Source organism: Leuresthes tenuis, unplaced genomic scaffold (assembly GCF_036924035.1).
Source record: "Leuresthes tenuis unplaced genomic scaffold, fLeuTen1.0.hap1 SCAF_22, whole genome shotgun sequence".
NCBI lineage: Eukaryota > Metazoa > Chordata > Actinopteri > Atheriniformes > Atherinopsidae > Leuresthes > Leuresthes tenuis.
In genome coordinates, this window is record NW_027325376.1 from 2,579,735 (window position 1) to 2,595,627 (window position 15,893).

The 15,893-nt window shown below is 43.0% G+C and overlaps 1 protein-coding gene across 1 annotated transcript; it reads right to left on the reverse strand.

Annotated features, from left to right (window-relative positions):
* Window positions 1-221: 221 nt before the first annotated feature.
* On the reverse strand, window positions 222-4,721 carry LOC140282099 (L-amino-acid oxidase-like). The gene is made up of 6 exons (XM_072376659.1): window positions 4,514-4,721; window positions 4,208-4,320; window positions 3,847-4,048; window positions 3,692-3,760; window positions 3,454-3,590; window positions 222-1,309 (listed from the first exon to the last, which is right to left on the reverse strand). Exons 1-6 carry the CDS (start codon window positions 4,682-4,684, stop codon window positions 502-504), a joined length of 1,500 nt encoding a protein of 499 aa, XP_072232760.1. The 5' UTR covers window positions 4,685-4,721; the 3' UTR covers window positions 222-501.
* Between the last annotated feature and the right edge of the window lie 11,172 nt (window positions 4,722-15,893).

The window sequence follows — 15,893 nt, forward strand, 5'->3', positions numbered from 1 at the left end:
GAGAAAGACTGAACAAGGATGGCTTGTTTGTAAGGGCTGCAGGAGAAAGCCTCTTCTCTCTAAAAAGAACATGGCAGCACAGCTTAGGTTTGCAAAGCTGCATCTGAACAAATGTTGGAAAGAAGAGCCAGAATTCCTCCACAACCATGAGAGAGACTGATACCATCACACAGGAAACCATTACTGCAGCTCACTGCTGCTGAAGCTGCTGCTGAAGCTGCTGGATGAAGGGTTCACTTAGTTTTTCACACCTACAGCATCTGCATATTGGTTTAGTTTTTGTTATATGAATAAATAAATGACAAAGAGTAAATTATCACCAGCAGTTCTACATCTGAGGTTATATTTACCTGCATTAAGACCTGGTAGGGACCAAATGATTCTTTACTATAAATACATATAAAGTGAAACTTAAATTGATTGAGGGTGTACATATTTTACATTTTGGTTTAATTTTCCAATGAACAAAGCAAAAATCCTTTGAAATGCAGACTCTGGACCTTAAAGCTCATCTCGCTGTGGAGCTCTGGTTGACTCTTTGTGTGCAATGTCGTTAATATTTGTAGCCGCCCTGATTGCTGACTTCATAGATGTTTCGATCCATGCGTGAGGAAAAGCTGTGTGTTCACCTGCAAAGTGCACCCTGCCTTCGCTCCTGAAGAGCTCCTGGGCGTACTCCAAGTGCTGGTTGGGTGTGAACAGAGCGAAGGCGCCCAGGCTGTAAGGATCCAGGCTCCACCTCTTCACCAGCACCCCGGTGCAGAGAGACCTGACCCGATCACCGTGGATCTGCACCAGATCTCTCAGAACCAGCTCTTTTAGGTCTTCATCAGCTGCACCTTGAAAGAGGCGGGAGTCATCAGACCAGGTGTAGGAGGCCAGGAGGACGCCGATGGTGTCGTTTCCTGGGAAACCGTGGCTGGGGTAGTAGATGTAGCGAGACGGCCCGTCTGTGATGCTCTTTCCTCCCCGAATGTAGTCGCTCTCCCAGAACCTCTCACTGAAGGTGAGGATGATTTTAGTGGAGCTTTCATAGTGCACCGCACGCATGGCCTTCATCTTTTCCCTGGAAAGAAGTGGATCGAACTCTATGAAGAGGGCTGCTTTGGCTGTGGTTGTCACCAGGACGGCGTCGGCATCCACGCTTCTGATGACTGAAGTAGACTGATGATCTGTCTCATACCACACAGTTACCCCCTCCTCTGAGTGGTCAATGTGCTTGACCTTGGAGTTGAGGAGGAGCGGCACATCAAGAACAGACAGAAAAGCTTTGGCGAGAAGATCCGTCCCTCCGGTTATTTCATCATACCTTCAAAACAGAACGACACACTGTGACTCTCAGGGAGAAAGAGAGCAACTAATAAACCTGTCTGTCTGAACCGTGCACGTGCACAGCCACGTTGTCATGCTGAAGAGGCCAAAAACGTCAGGATTTAAGCCAGGATCTAACATATAAACATATCATTTGTATTGTATATATTGCAGAGCCATAGTTTTTTTTGAGGTAGCAGAGAGGTTTCACAGCTTGAAGACTCTGGGGTTTAACATTTAGCATTTCTGCATGTGCAGAACTGATGTTCATGTTGGTCTGGAGGGGGACTCAGGCGCTTACTGAGGCTTCAGATAACAGGAAGTGTATCAATGACCTTTGACTCATCAGTAGCATCACAGAGATTAGCACACTGCTCTCATAATGTTGTGTATTTCCAGTTCGATGCAGAGCCTTAAAGTAAATATCTGCAGTTGTTTTATTACAGGAGCAGCAGCAGCTTCTATAACCTGAGTCATAACCTAAGCAGGATGTAACATACTGATCCAACACACTGCTCTGATAAACTAATGTCTGATTAAAACATAGGAAACCGCGGGGGTCCAACGCATCGTGAAAATCTACGATTCTCCGGACAAAAAGAGAAAATGGAAGCTGGGCCAGATCAGCACGCTGCAACTCAGGTGTTAAATTACCAACAAATCTTCGAGATCTTTTTAAACGGCTGCAAAAACGCTGTTTATTTCAATCTTTACATGATTTTAAAATCACATGCTGACAGTTCTACAGACAGAACCAAGCAAAGCAAACCCAATGAAAGTCAAAGCCAGCTACAAGGGACCTGATGAGTCTTTCTGGCTCCTGTTTTTGAGCTCTCCTCAGGAAGTGAAAGCCAGTCAGATGTATGTTATTGTATATCTATTATTCTTGTCCAGCCTGGTTTAATCTCTTCCATGCTTCCTGACTCTGACGGACTTCTATTGGGTCTTTGCCTCATCTGCTCTGGAGAATGTCGGTCCAAGTGAAAATGTTGTTTTTGTTCAGTTTTTTTCCACAAATCTTGAATTGAAGCTATGAGTTCATGTCAAAAGTGCCTTGTTTTCATGTGATGTGCTCCCATAAAACACGAGCTAGTTGCCAAGCATGAACCCAAAGTTGTGAAATATGGTATCTCAGCTGCGGTATTATGTCATGTCAGTGTGCTTCAGATCAGAATTATTTAACCTTTTATCCAAAGGGAATAAAATCTCATATCTCAGGTAGCATAAAGGGGTCAGGATTTGAACCCCACATGAAAGGTGACAGTCTTACCACTACATTATCCAGCTTTAAGTGGAACAACAGCACAGAAAACACGAGAAAACCACAAAGAAAAGAGGAAACAGACACCTTTCATAAAACATGAACAACATGAAAAACACACCAAGAAGAACAAACATGTGTAGAAATCAGAAAACACAAAAAAGAATCTTTTAAATGTAGCTTTTCTCACTCTGTTGACCCACAAATGTATCATCCCCAGCTGCTTACTGCAACATCTTTCACTAGGTAATAAAAAGCTGAAAATAGCTCTGAAATAACCTGATAGCACCTCCCCCTGTTTGGGTGAAGTCCCTGTCAACACCCCCACAAACACAGAGCAATAAAAAGAGATTAAGCAGAATTACAAGCCGCTGGTTCACCTGCACGTCCTCAGAGGGCAAAGTCTGCCAAAAACCAAACTGCTGCAGCAAGTTTAACGATAATGAGCACATCAAAACAGTTTATGACATGACTGTAACTAACAGCAACGTTTTGGTTGGTCTGGAGTGTAAAAGCAGAAAATATAAGAGAGTTCTGAAGCACTTTTTATTGCAGTGGTTCGTCACCAGGAGGAAACAGCTATATAAAACGACCCCCTGAACCTTCGTTTTACACATCTCTGTGCCTGAAACTACCCTGCAGCCCCTGAGATATCGCAGTCCACAACTTTAGTTTCCACCGCGCTGTTTTTGCTTCGTGGTCACGTGACATATTTCTGTTTCTGTTGTGGCGTCTTCAGCTTTAAAACAGGTTCATACGTGCGGCTGTGCATGAGCAGGGCTCACACAGAGATTTGTTTTTACAGCTGCAGGAGGAGCCAAAGAGCAAAAAAAAAACTCAAAAGAACTGGAAAGAACTTCACAGCGTGTCTCAAATCTTACGTTGTTTGGTCGCTGACGTCACTGTCGACGTACAACATCTCAGTCAGAGCCAAGTGCATGAGGCTCTGCTCGTTGAGCAGGTCCCCGATCATCCTCACCGCCTCTGCACTCAGACCGCCTTCAGCCCTCAGATATTCCTGTAAAAACCAACGTTTCTGAGTCACACTCAACTCGATCTTTCTTTTCTTTGATAATTCATAAAACGGGCCCGTGTTTCAGAGATCTCGTTGTGCGTTACCTTCACAGAATAGTGGTCGTATTTATCAAACATAGCTTCGCAGCCGTGAGCCTCGACTTCGTCTTTCACCTGAGGAAAAAGGTCATTTTCAGCGGTTAGCTCAACCATCTGATGCTTTTCCAGCTGACACAACTTCACTTTTCATCCTTACACACCCTCTTCAAAGCCTGCTCCAGCAGCTCATGAGCGGACTTGTGCCTCTCTCTTTCAGGCAGTTTGTACTGCAGTATGTCAGGGTTTGCCTTCACCGCGTACGTTTTCTTCGGCATCCCATGAACCAGATAGAAAGTGTTGTCGTCATCCATGGTGAATCTTTGCAGCTTGAGCCCAAGTTTGTCGATGAAGAAGCGGATGATGCTGTTAAGAGACATAAGTTTGTGACTGAAAAACCTTAAAAAATATATATTTTTTTACTGTTTAGTCATTGTGAACCAGAGATGAGCACATGATACACCTTTAAACCTTAACCCTTTAAGGTAGTAAGTAATGAGGGTAAATTTTAAGACATGTACTCACTGATGATAACTTGGGATCCTCATGGCTCCCAGGTCAGCATACCAGCCCTCTTTCTCATTCCTGTAGGTCTCCACACGGCCTCCAACTCGCCCACTGGCCTCTACTAGGGTGACCTACATTATTACATAATCAATTACAGAATATACATGTATTATTATGTGGATTTTATACAAGAATGAGAATTTCCTGCACCAGACTCAGCAGATAGGCAGGAGTCTGAGTGTTTTCTGCCCACTGCTGCGCCAGAAAACACGTGATGGAGCTTTGATGTGTGGACCTGCTCCAGCAGGGACCTGTTTCAGGTACCTTGTGTCCTGCGTCCTGCAGCAGTTTGGCGGCTGTCAGTCCAGCCATGCCGGCTCCAACAACGACCACACGATGAGACGTGTTAATGAGAGGGAAAAGGCCGTACTGCGCCGTGTGCAGCAGGTCAGCGTAGTCTGTGTCATTCAGACAGTAAGACAGGTTTTCCTTCATGGAGAAAGCGGTGGTGGCGTGGTACAGAGCGGGCAGCAGCACGACGCCTGCAGACAGACAAGAAAACAACACATTTCACCTTCTTTAACCTTCCAATGGAGAAAAAACTACACAAGATATTAAACTTGGTAAAATAAAGCCAGATGAAGTGTCTGGAGAACAGCTGGAGGCTTCAGTATCAGTAGAATCAAACCAATGAAACACACAAACCAGTTTCTAACCTTGTTACCACGCCTATAAGAGGGTTTTATGTGTTACAAGACCCATCATTAGAAAATAGCTGTGGCTGGAAATGTCTAATCTGAATCCACAGAACACATACAACCTGTTTGTTCTGCATGAACAGTTGGGAGGGACCACTGCAGACTACTTTTAGGGAGGAGCTGTACTTTTAGGGAGGAGCTGTACATCTCTTTGCATGTGGGCGAAGTTAAGAGTGGCTGCTTGGTCAAGAGTTCCTCATTCACTAAATAAGGAAAAAGCTTTCGAGCTGACATTTTGAGGTCAGTATAATTTGATTTGTGGAAAAGAACGATCACGCTTCAAAATGCACAATTTTAGGGGAACACAGGTGAGGTTTCAGAGGATTATTAACGCATGAACGTCCGTGTGGAAGCTGATGATCTCCAGCAACAAACCAGCTTCTGTTTATTTCATCTAAATGGGTAAAACAGCAGTTCGCCTCATTCTAAATGTGAGGGACTTTCACTTCTGCAAATTCTGCCCAGAGGGATGGTGCACATTTCAACATCTTTCGGTGCCACACACAGACTGCCTTCTGACTTCATTACATCACGTGGGGACAAACCAAGAAGAAAAACTGAACCACTGACCAAACGGTCCTGAAAACGCAGAAATAGACCAACTTGATTCAGCTTATTACTTCATTTTGACGAAACCGCAGACAGAGAAAAGAGATCAAAGCAGTCAGACAGAATCAAAACTCAGACCTCTACATGGGGTCACATGCTAAAGTTCACTTTTTGCTTCATATCGGGGGGGACAGTGCAGGTGGACGGCTGGATCTCCAGAACACAAATGCTGCAAACTGAAAAATCCAGACAAGCAGGAACTCACCAGACATTGATGAGCAAGGCGGAGCAGAAACGGATCTGCTGTGCTTTACGTTACTGAACGCTGGGGTTAAATTCGGGGTTAAATTCGGAGCTGTGGCTCCACCTCAGGACGCCAGCATCACTGAGTCTCAGAAAGACTGCGGCGTCTCACGCCTGAAACCGTTTCCAAATTCAGAGGCAACTTCACGAACTCAGTGGCTGTTTCCACAGAACATTGCACAGCTTCTTCTGGTGTTGTTTCACTTTGTGCAGCGAACAGAGCGCTCGTGATCAGGGTTTGAAGCAGCAAACTGTTGGATGGCAGCAGTTTGTTTTTCTGAGCAGGACAGATTTTAAGGAAACCTTGAGATGACATTTGCTGTGATTTGGTGCTTTATAAATAAAACTGAACTGGGTTGATTTGAATTAATCAAACAAATGGACAAATCATTTCCATCCCCCCTGATTTTGGAATCACTGATAGAGGCATCATCTTTTTACCCTTTCTCACTCTATCAATACAACGATGGGGCGTTAACGCCCTCATTTACTGACTACAGGCTGCTGTGGAGTTATGTTTAGTTACAGAAGGGCAGAACATTTGCATAAAATGTCACCAAATGCAGACATCTTTAAATCCAGGTTAAAAACGCTTCTTTTCTCATGTGTTTATGCATGAAATCTGCACGATATATTTGAACTTATCCAGACTGTTGCTTGTTTTCATTCATTTTAATTAATTTTAATTATTTTATTTATTTATATTTATATTCTTTTACATATTTTTAATGCTTCTGCAATGCTTTTATTTTATGTAAAGCTCTTTGAATTGTTTTGTACATGAAATGTGCTACAAATAAATTTGACTTTGACTTTAATGTTAAAAATGTAAACGTAAACCCATCTTAAGTTCGTCCATCTGTAATTATACCGGCTCAAATTTGTTAAAAGACAAAACACCCTCAGATAATGAAGTTAAAATTCTAATTATTCCTACATCTATGTGTTAAAAGGGACTTAAACTGGCCTTGGTGCTATGCCTCGGGCTTTGACTCGACAGAAACTGACGATGCTGGTGCTCAAAAGAGGAAGAAGGAGAGAATAATAGAGAATAACCATAAAAAATGGCTGGTATCTCATCTGGAAAATGATTTTAGTCATTTAAACTCTTCATAAACTGTTTTGGTGCGTCAATAAATGAGCTGGAAGAAGCCAAACACGCCATATATAAAAGAAAGAACTGCAAAATACTCACAGAAATTCCACGTCAACATGTTTGGCTCCTTCTTGCTGCATCAAGAAGACAAAAAGGAAGAGAAATGATGTTTTAAAGTCATAATACATCTATTTGCTGATGGTTACAGCTTCTTATTGTGTACATTATGTTTTGGGCTCCATTTAAAAAGCTGTAAAAATATAAATGTTGTTAAAACCGTCACATGTTCGTTTTTATTTTCACCAGAAACCACTAATCTCCGGCCCTGGTGAGCGACATATAAATAACATTCTGTGCCTTTAGGTGCTGTTGAAGTTACTTTACTGGTTTAGGTTCTGGTTCTTACTTTAGTGAAAGATATTTGAAAAGAAGAAACGCGTTTCCTACCTTCTTCTGTGACGCTACAGTGAGCTGAAGTTGGAAAGCAGCGTCTTATATGCTCTGGTTTTCTGCAACACTGGAATTTTCCTCTCACCTGATTGGCCTCTCCTCACAGGGTGTGATTCCCTTAAAATGAAACAGAAAGTATTCTAGTTTTTTCCATGTCATGCAGCTGGAATATCCACTTCAGTCCCATGATCAAAGAAAGAACCGTTGAACAAAATGGGAACCATTCCAATGAGTAATTATCCTTCTGCTTTCATGTTCATTTGACTGAATATCAGGAGTTAGGGATGTCTGGTGGGTTCGATTTGAGGGAAGTAAGAAAGATAATTCCACTTTCTGTTCCACCACTGTGGCTTGTTTTTAAATCATGCAATGATGCAACGAACAACAGTGTTCAGATGAGTTTAATTTCACTGTTTGGAAGCTAATCTAATCAGAAAAAGTTTATGAAACGGTTCTGAAGTGATTTTCAGTGAAAATATAGCAGTTGAGCTCATATATAAGCGTTTAAAACAGTTGCAGCAAACACAGAGGGTTAGTAAAAAGCCCCTGGTCACCTTTATCTTATGATCTAGGAGCAGCCTGCACACCTGCCAGGATTTGAACCCATACAGGAGACGTTTACACATTCTCCTGAGGTCTTAATGTAATATCTGAGGCATAGTTTGGTTAAATGACCACATTTATAAAGTGCGACAGCATCTTTCTGTAACACGAGTTTACAGCTGTGTTACCAGAAGCTGACTTCAGGGAGCTGAGTGAGTCCACTCCAGCCACCTTTTCTCTGAGATCTGTCCTAAAGCTGTGAGCTATCATGCAAACATAGACTTGGACACTAAATGCACTCAGTAACACATAAAGCATGTTATTACTGTACGAAGGAGAATACAGTAGCCTGAAAACTGAAATTGGCACAAACAGCAAACCCAAGCCAAACAACCACACGCCGAACTGAAAAACACTCAGCTGGCAGTTTTATCCTCAAACAGCTTCCTCTTTAAGACAGACTCTTATTGTGGGAATTGACTGGAGTTGGTGGGAAATACCACCTCAGACACAGCATAAGGTCCAGCTGTTGCTCCATTCCTCTGTGCTTTAAGCAGCCTTATTACTGGGCTGTCCCACATATTCTCTGAAAAGCCTCCAGCTGATCCAAAATGCTGCAGCCAGAGTTCTGATGAGAACTAACAGGAGAGATCATGTTTCTCCAGTTTTAGCTTCTCTTCATTGGCTCCCTGTTAGATTCAGAATAGAATTTCAGATTCTTCTCCTCACATATAAAGCTCTTAATGACCGAGCTCCATCATATCTTAAAGATCTCACAGTTGGATATTTCCCCAACAGAGCACTTTGCTCTCAGGCTGCAGGTTTACTTGTTGTTCCCAGAATTTCTAAAAGCAGAATGGGAGGCAGAGCCTTCAGTTATCAGGCCCCTAAAAGCAGAATGGGAGGCAGAGCCTTCAGTTATCAGGCCCCTAAAAGCAGAATGGGAGGCAGAGCCTTCAGTTATCAGGCCCCTAAAAGCAGAATGGGGGGCAGAGCCTTCAGTTATCAGGCCCCTAAAAGCAGAATGGGAGGCAGAGCCTTCAGTTATCAGGCCCCTAAAAGCAGAATGGGAGGCAGAGCCTTCAGTTATCAGGCCCCTAAAAGCAGAATGGGAGGCAGAGCCTTCAGTTATCAGGCCCCTAAAAGCAGAATGGGAGGCAGAGCCTTCAGTTATCAGGCCCCTAAAAGCAGAATGGGGGGCAGAGCCTTCAGTTATCAGGCCCCTAAAAGCAGAATGGGGGGCAGAGCCTTCAGTTATCAGGCCCCTAAAAGCAGAATGGGAGGCAGAGCCTTCAGTTATCAGGCCCCTAAAAGCAGAATGGGAGGCAGAGCCTTCAGTTATCAGGCCCCTAAAAGCAGAATGGGAGGCAGAGCCTTCAGTTATCAGGCCCCTAAAAGCAGAATGGGAGGCAGAGCCTTCAGTTATCAGGCCCCTCTCTGTGGAAATAGCTGCCAGTTTGGCTTCAGGAAGCAGACACTCTCTCTACCTTTAAGATCAGGCTGAAACTTTCCTTTCTGATAAAGCTTATAGTTAGGGATGGCTCAGGTGAGCCTGAAACATCCCATAGTTCTGCTGCTATAGGCTTAGACTGCTGGGGGGCCTCATCTGTCACACCTTTCCTCCCTTTGCTCTCTTTCCCCCTGTTTAATTTCTCAAATGATTTTATGTCCATGTGACATTATTGTGGTTATTATCTTGTGTTTCCCTGTTCCAGCAGGTATCCTTTGAATGGTGTTATGGTGTTTTTCCCCCCTCTTTTGCCTCTTTTCTGTCTTCTCAAACCCCAGCTGGTCGAGGCGGATGGCCACCCTTCCTGGTTCTGGTTCTGCCAGAGGTTTCTTCCTGGTTCTGCCAGAGGTTTCTTCCTGGTTCTGGTTCTGCCAGAGGTTTCTGCCAGGGCTTCTGCAGTCTCTGTCCATGGTGCTGGACAGTGGGTTTCTGCGGCCTCTGTCCATGGTGCTGGACAGTGGGTTTCTGCGGCCTCTGTCCATGGTGCTGGACAGTGGGTTTCTGCGGTCTCTGTTCTTGGTGCTGGACAGTGGGCTTCTGCGGTCTCTGTCCATGGTGCTGGACAGTGGGCTTCTGCGGCCTCTGTCCTTGGTGCTGGACAGTGGGTTTCTGCGGTCTCTGTTCTTGGTGCTGGACAGTGGGCTTCTGCGTCCTCTGTCCATGGTGCTGGACAGTGGGCTTCTGCGGTCTCTGTCCATGGTGCTGGACAGTGGGCTTCTGCGGTCTCTGTCCATGGTGCTGGACAGTGAGTTTCTGCGGTCTCTGTTCTTGGTGCTGGACAGTGGGCTTCTGCGGTCTCTGTCCATGGTGCTGGACAGTGGGCTTCTGTGGTCTCTGTCCGTGGTGCTGAACTCACCGCAGATCCACTGACTCTGACCACTGAGGGGACTTTGTGGTTCTAAACTGAGAAAGTAACATGAGATGACCTGTTTTAATGCTAAATATGGTTCACACTCTTATAGCACCTTTCTAAGCTTGTCTAGGTTTAACAAAGCGTATTACATGAGTTCATTCACCCAGACAACATTAACTAACCAGGGACGCTTTAACGTGTGGAAACAGTGGGGAGTTGGAAGGCAAGCAGATAACAGATAAGCCATGGCCTTTTACTGAGGTGCCATTTTTTATTTGCTTTTTAATCCATTTAGACGTATTTTCTTTATTAGATCAAGCCAGGTGACTTTGTTTTCTTGTCCTCTCAACCCACAGATGTCCACCCTTCATGAGCTGGATCTGCTGGAGGTTTCCTTCGGTCAGAAAGACGTTTCTCTCTCCACTGTTTAATCAAAAAGAATATTAACTGTGATCCATTTTCCTTCAGTGGTTAACCATTTATGAACTAGCATTGTATGACTTGGACTACTTTAGATTCTACTGAATTTGGTTAAACTGGATTATAAAGAATTGGACTGAGAAATACACTCAAAGATGATAATTAGGCCAGCAAAGCTTCACCATCACAGAATGAGGACAGTATCATAGAATCTTTCTTGCAAAGTAAATGGAGGATGAATTGTTGTGCATAATGAATAATAATGGTGATATCAGCAGAGAATCTTGTCCTTTAGTAATGTTTAAAGTAAATTGTAACGTCACATTCACTTCCCGCTGCAGAGGAATCTGTTTAGTTTCCCTTCTTTATGGCGCAGTCGAATTACTGCCATAAACGTAACGGAAAGGAAATTAAATTTCACGTTAAAATGTAAGTAAATGAAAGTTAATGGAAAGTAAATATCCACTGATGCGTTAAGTTGCCCTACATAACACTCAGAATTAATGCAAATTAATGGAAATTTAACATTTTAACGCAAAATTAGCTTTTTACACAAGATTAACGTCAAAGATACCTCAAGTCTGGCGCGTTAATGGATATTTATATAAATAAATAAATATACATATAAAAATGTATATGTGTCACGGTTTATTTTCCGTTCCATGTCTTGTTTCGTCATTTCCTGTTTTATTTTGAAAAATCACTGACCTCTTCCTCTCGTTTCAGGTATCTTGCCCTTCCTCCAGTGTCAGGCGTCTAATTTTCTTCCCTGATTCCCAAGTGTTTCCACCTGCTCCCCTTTGGTCCCTCATGTGTTCAAATAGTCTGCGTTTCCCTTGTCTCGTGCCAGTATGTTGTCTCCTTTTGAGCTTCATTACCAGCCGCTTGTAATTACAAATCACTGTAGATGTGAGTGTGAGAACTTACATTGTGATAGAAGTAAACCATATGGGAACCAAACTGACTACTTATGTTTAATCTTTCTTTGTGTGTTACAGCTGAGGAGTAATGGATTTGACATAATACATGTAAAACAGATTGATTTAAGCAAAGAAAACCGCTGACATGTGTTGGATATTAGGGAAATGTGTATTTTAACGGATGAAAGGAAAATAAATGTATCGACCCAGCTTGATTCATATCGATCTAGAAACTGACCCAGATTCATGACAGAGCAACGCAACTACTACACTTCCCTTTTCGATTGCTTTCCCTGCAGTTCTGACCGTCCGTGGTATTCTTCCCTTTAATTGCCCGGCAGATAAGAAGGAGGGATCGTAGATCTGCTCTTGCTTGTTATGGACAGAACAGAACAAGTAATTATGAGCAGCATAAGGATAGGACACAGTAAACTGAATAAATATATATATATATATAATAGATAATGGGGAAACATCCAACTGGGCAGTGTCGCTGTGGGGAGAGGGAGACAGAGAAGGTGTGATGGTAGCATGATGGAAGGAATGAAGACAGGGCTGCAGAAGGCAGGAGTAGGAACATTTAATTTAAAAAACATAGAAGAATCTGAGAAATCTAAAGAAGGGGGAAAGTAATTATGAGATTCCTGGTGTCAACTTGGGTAATTAAAAGAATATAGGAACAGAAGAATTAAAAGTAAGTTAAGTTCAGCAGATGGCGGCATATGAAACATTAAGGATGCCAGCTGCTATTAAAAATCATAGAAGAAGAAGAAGATCAGGGGCCGCATGCACAAAGGAGTGGTGAACGCTCTTTTTCACGTCAACAATCAGCTGTATATAGCGAAATGACCGTGGAAATGTGCTCGTGCCTCACGCCAACTTCAGGGCTGTCGTACGCACTTTTCTACAGCTGCTGATTCACTTAGAGGTGATGTTGGGAAACTGTTGTAATAAATAGATGTGAACACAGTTTGTCCTCAGACTGAGCGATGCGCACATTTCAGACACATGAACAATTAACACACAATTAACCTCTGTCCATGGTACCGGACAGTGGGCTTCTGCGGCCTCTGTCCATGGTGCTGGACAGTGGGCTTCTGCGGTCTCTGTCCATGGTGCTGGACAGTGGGCTTCTGCTGTCTCTGTCCATGGTGCTGGACAGTGGGTTTCTGCGGCCTCTGTCCATGGTGCTGGACAGTGAGTTTCTGCGGTCTCTGTTCTTGGTGCTGGACAGTGGGCTTCTGCGGTCTCTGTCCATGGTGCTGGACAGTGGGCTTCTGCGGTCTCTGTCCATAGTGCTGAACTCACCGCAGATCCACTGACTCTGACCACTGAGGGGACTTTGTGGTTTTAAACTGAGAAAGTAACATGAGATGACCTGTTTTAATGCTAAATATGGTTCACACTCTTATAGCAGCTTTCTAAGCTTGTCTAGGTTTAACAAAGTGTATTACATGAGTTCATTCACCCAGACAACATTAACTAACCAGGGACGCTTTAACATGTGGAAACAGTGGGGAGTTGGAAGGCAAGCAGATAACAGATAAGCCATGGCCTTTTACTGAGGTGCCATTTTGTATTTCCTTGTTAATCCATTTAGACGTATTTTCTTCATTAGATCAAGCCAGGTGACTTTTTTTTCTTGTCCTCTAAACCCACAGATGTCCACCCTTCATGAGCTGGATCTGCTGGAGGTTTCCTCCAGTCAGAAAGACGTTTCTGTCTCCACTGTTTAATCAAAAAGAATATTGACTGTGATCCATTTTCCTTCAGTGGGCAACCATTTATGAACTGGCATTGTATGACTTGGACTACTTTCGATTCTACTGAATTTGGTTAAACTGGATTATAAAGAATTGGACTGAGAAATACACTCAAAGATGATAATTAGGCCAGCAAAGCTTCACCATCACAGAATGAGGACAGTATTATAGAATCTTTCTTGCAAAGTAAATGCAGGATGAATTGTTGTGCATATTGAATAAGAATGGTGATATCAGCAGAGAATCTTGTCCTTTAGTAATGTTTAAAGTAAATTGTAACGTCACATTCACTTCCCGCTGCAGAGGAATCTGTTTCGTTTCCCTTCTTTATGGCGCAGTCGAATTACTGCCATAAATGTAACGGAAAGGAAATTAAATTTCACGTTAAAATGTAAGTGAATGAAAGTTAATGGAAAGTAAATATCCACTGATGCGTTAAGTTGCCCTACATAACACTCAGAATTAATGCAAATTAATGGAAATTTAACATTTTAACGTAAAATTAGCTTTTTACACAAGATTAACGTCAAAGATACCTCAAGTCTGGCGCGTTAATGGATATTTATATAAATAAATAAATATACATATAAAAATGTATATGTGTCACGGTTTATTTTCCATTCCATGTCTTGTTTCGTCATTTCCTGTTTTATTTTGAAAAATCACTGACCTCTTCCTCTCGTTTCAGGTATCTTGCCCTTCCTCCCGTGTCAGGCGTCTAATTTTCTTCCCTGATTCCCAAGTGTTTCCACCTGCTCCCCTCGGTCCCTCATGTGTTCAAATAGTCTGCGTTTCCCTTGTCTCGTGCCAGTATGTTGTCTCCTTTTGAGCTTCATTACCAGCCGCTTGTAATTACAAATCACTGTAGATGTGAGTGTGAGAACTTACATTGTGATAGAAGTAAACCATATGGGAACCAAACTGACTTCTTATGTTTAATCTTTCTTTGTGTGTGTTACAGCTGAGGAGTAATGGATTTGACATAATACATGTAAAACAGATTGATTTAAGCAAAGAAAACCGCTGACATGTGTTGGATATTAGGGAAATGTGAATTTTAACGGATGAAAGGAAAATAAATGTATCGACCCAGCTTGATTCATATCGATCTAGAAACTGACCCAGATTCATGACAGAGCAACGCAACTACTACACTTCCCTTTTCATTTCCTTGTTTTGTCATCAATACAGAAGCAGCAAAAGTTTGCTTCCCGCAGCACATCAAGATGATAAAATACTCGAATATGACTGAAGCAGGACGATGGCTTTCCCTGCAGTTCTGACCGTCCGTGGTATTCTTCCCTTTAATTGCCCGGCAGATAAGGAGGGATCGTAGATCTGCTCTTGCTTGTTATGGACAGAACAGAACAAGTAATTATGAGCAGCATAAGAATAGGACACAGTAAACTGAATAAATATATATATATGTATAATAGATAATGGGGAAACATCCAACTGGGCAGTGTCGCTGTGGGGAGACAGAGAAGGTGTGATGGTAGCATGATGGAAGGGATGAAGACAGGGCTGCAGAAGGCAGGAGTAGGAACATTTAATTTTAAAAACATAGAAGAATCTGAGAAATCTAAAGAAGGGGGAAAGTAATTATGAGATTCCTGGTGTCAACCTGGGTAATTAAAAGAATATAGGAACAGAAGAATTAAAAGTAAGTTAAGTTCAGCAGATGGCGGCATATGAAACATTAAGGATGCCAGCTGCTATTAAAAATCATAGAAGAAGAAGAAGATCAGGGGCCGCATGCACAAAGGAGTGGTGAACGCTCTTTATCACGTCAACAATCTGCTGTATCAAGAGCGAAATGACCGTGGAAATGTGCGGTGCCTCACGCCAACTTCACGCACTTTTCTACAGCTGCTGATTCACTTAGAGGTGATGTTGGGAAACTGTTATAATGAATAGATGTGAACACAGTTTGTCCTCAGACTGAGCGATGCGCACATTTGAGACACATGAACAATTAAAACACGCAGGTGTCTTCAATTACAGAGTGGATATAAAAGCACGCGCAAAGTGTTGCAGTGCATACCATTAAAAACAACGGCTGCTTTGGCGGTGTTGGAAGACTTTGTAAATGGTGCAATTGGACACATGCTGGCACATGATGACAACTGGCCGTTTTGAGGGCAATCCTCCTGGAACTGTGCGCAGAGCTGCTGCCTGAGCTGCAGCGCAACAGGGAGGAGCCACGCGCTGCTCGTGCCACAGGTGACGTGCACACTGGGGCAACCGGGGTATTCCAGAGGGAGCTGGACAACCGATTGGGACTGTTTCTGTTTCTGTATTTAGCAGACGTTTTTATCCAAAGCGACTTACAAATGAAGATATAACAGCTTTATAAAAAGCTAACAATAAACTACATAGAAGGAACCCACTAGACAGGGTGCAGGCAGGACTGTGCCAGTCTCAGCAGGTACATCAAATTCCCACAATGCAGCTGAACAGGCCAACATTAAAGCGCAATTTGAAACAAGAGCCGGTTTTCCGAATGTAATGGACTGCACACACAGTGCTATAAAGCGGC

Coding starts and splice junctions, on each gene's coding strand:
- LOC140282099 (XM_072376659.1), bottom strand. CDS start 4,684: ATGAAGGAAAACCTGTCTTACTGTCTGAATGACACAGACTACGCTGAC. Junction 4,321..4,513: donor TGCAGGACGCAGGACACAAG/GTACCTGAAACA, acceptor GTAATAATGTAG/GTCACCCTAGTAGAGGCCAG. Junction 1,310..3,453: donor GACGTCAGCGACCAAACAAC/GTAAGATTTGAG, acceptor TCTGTTTTGAAG/GTATGATGAAATAACCGGAG.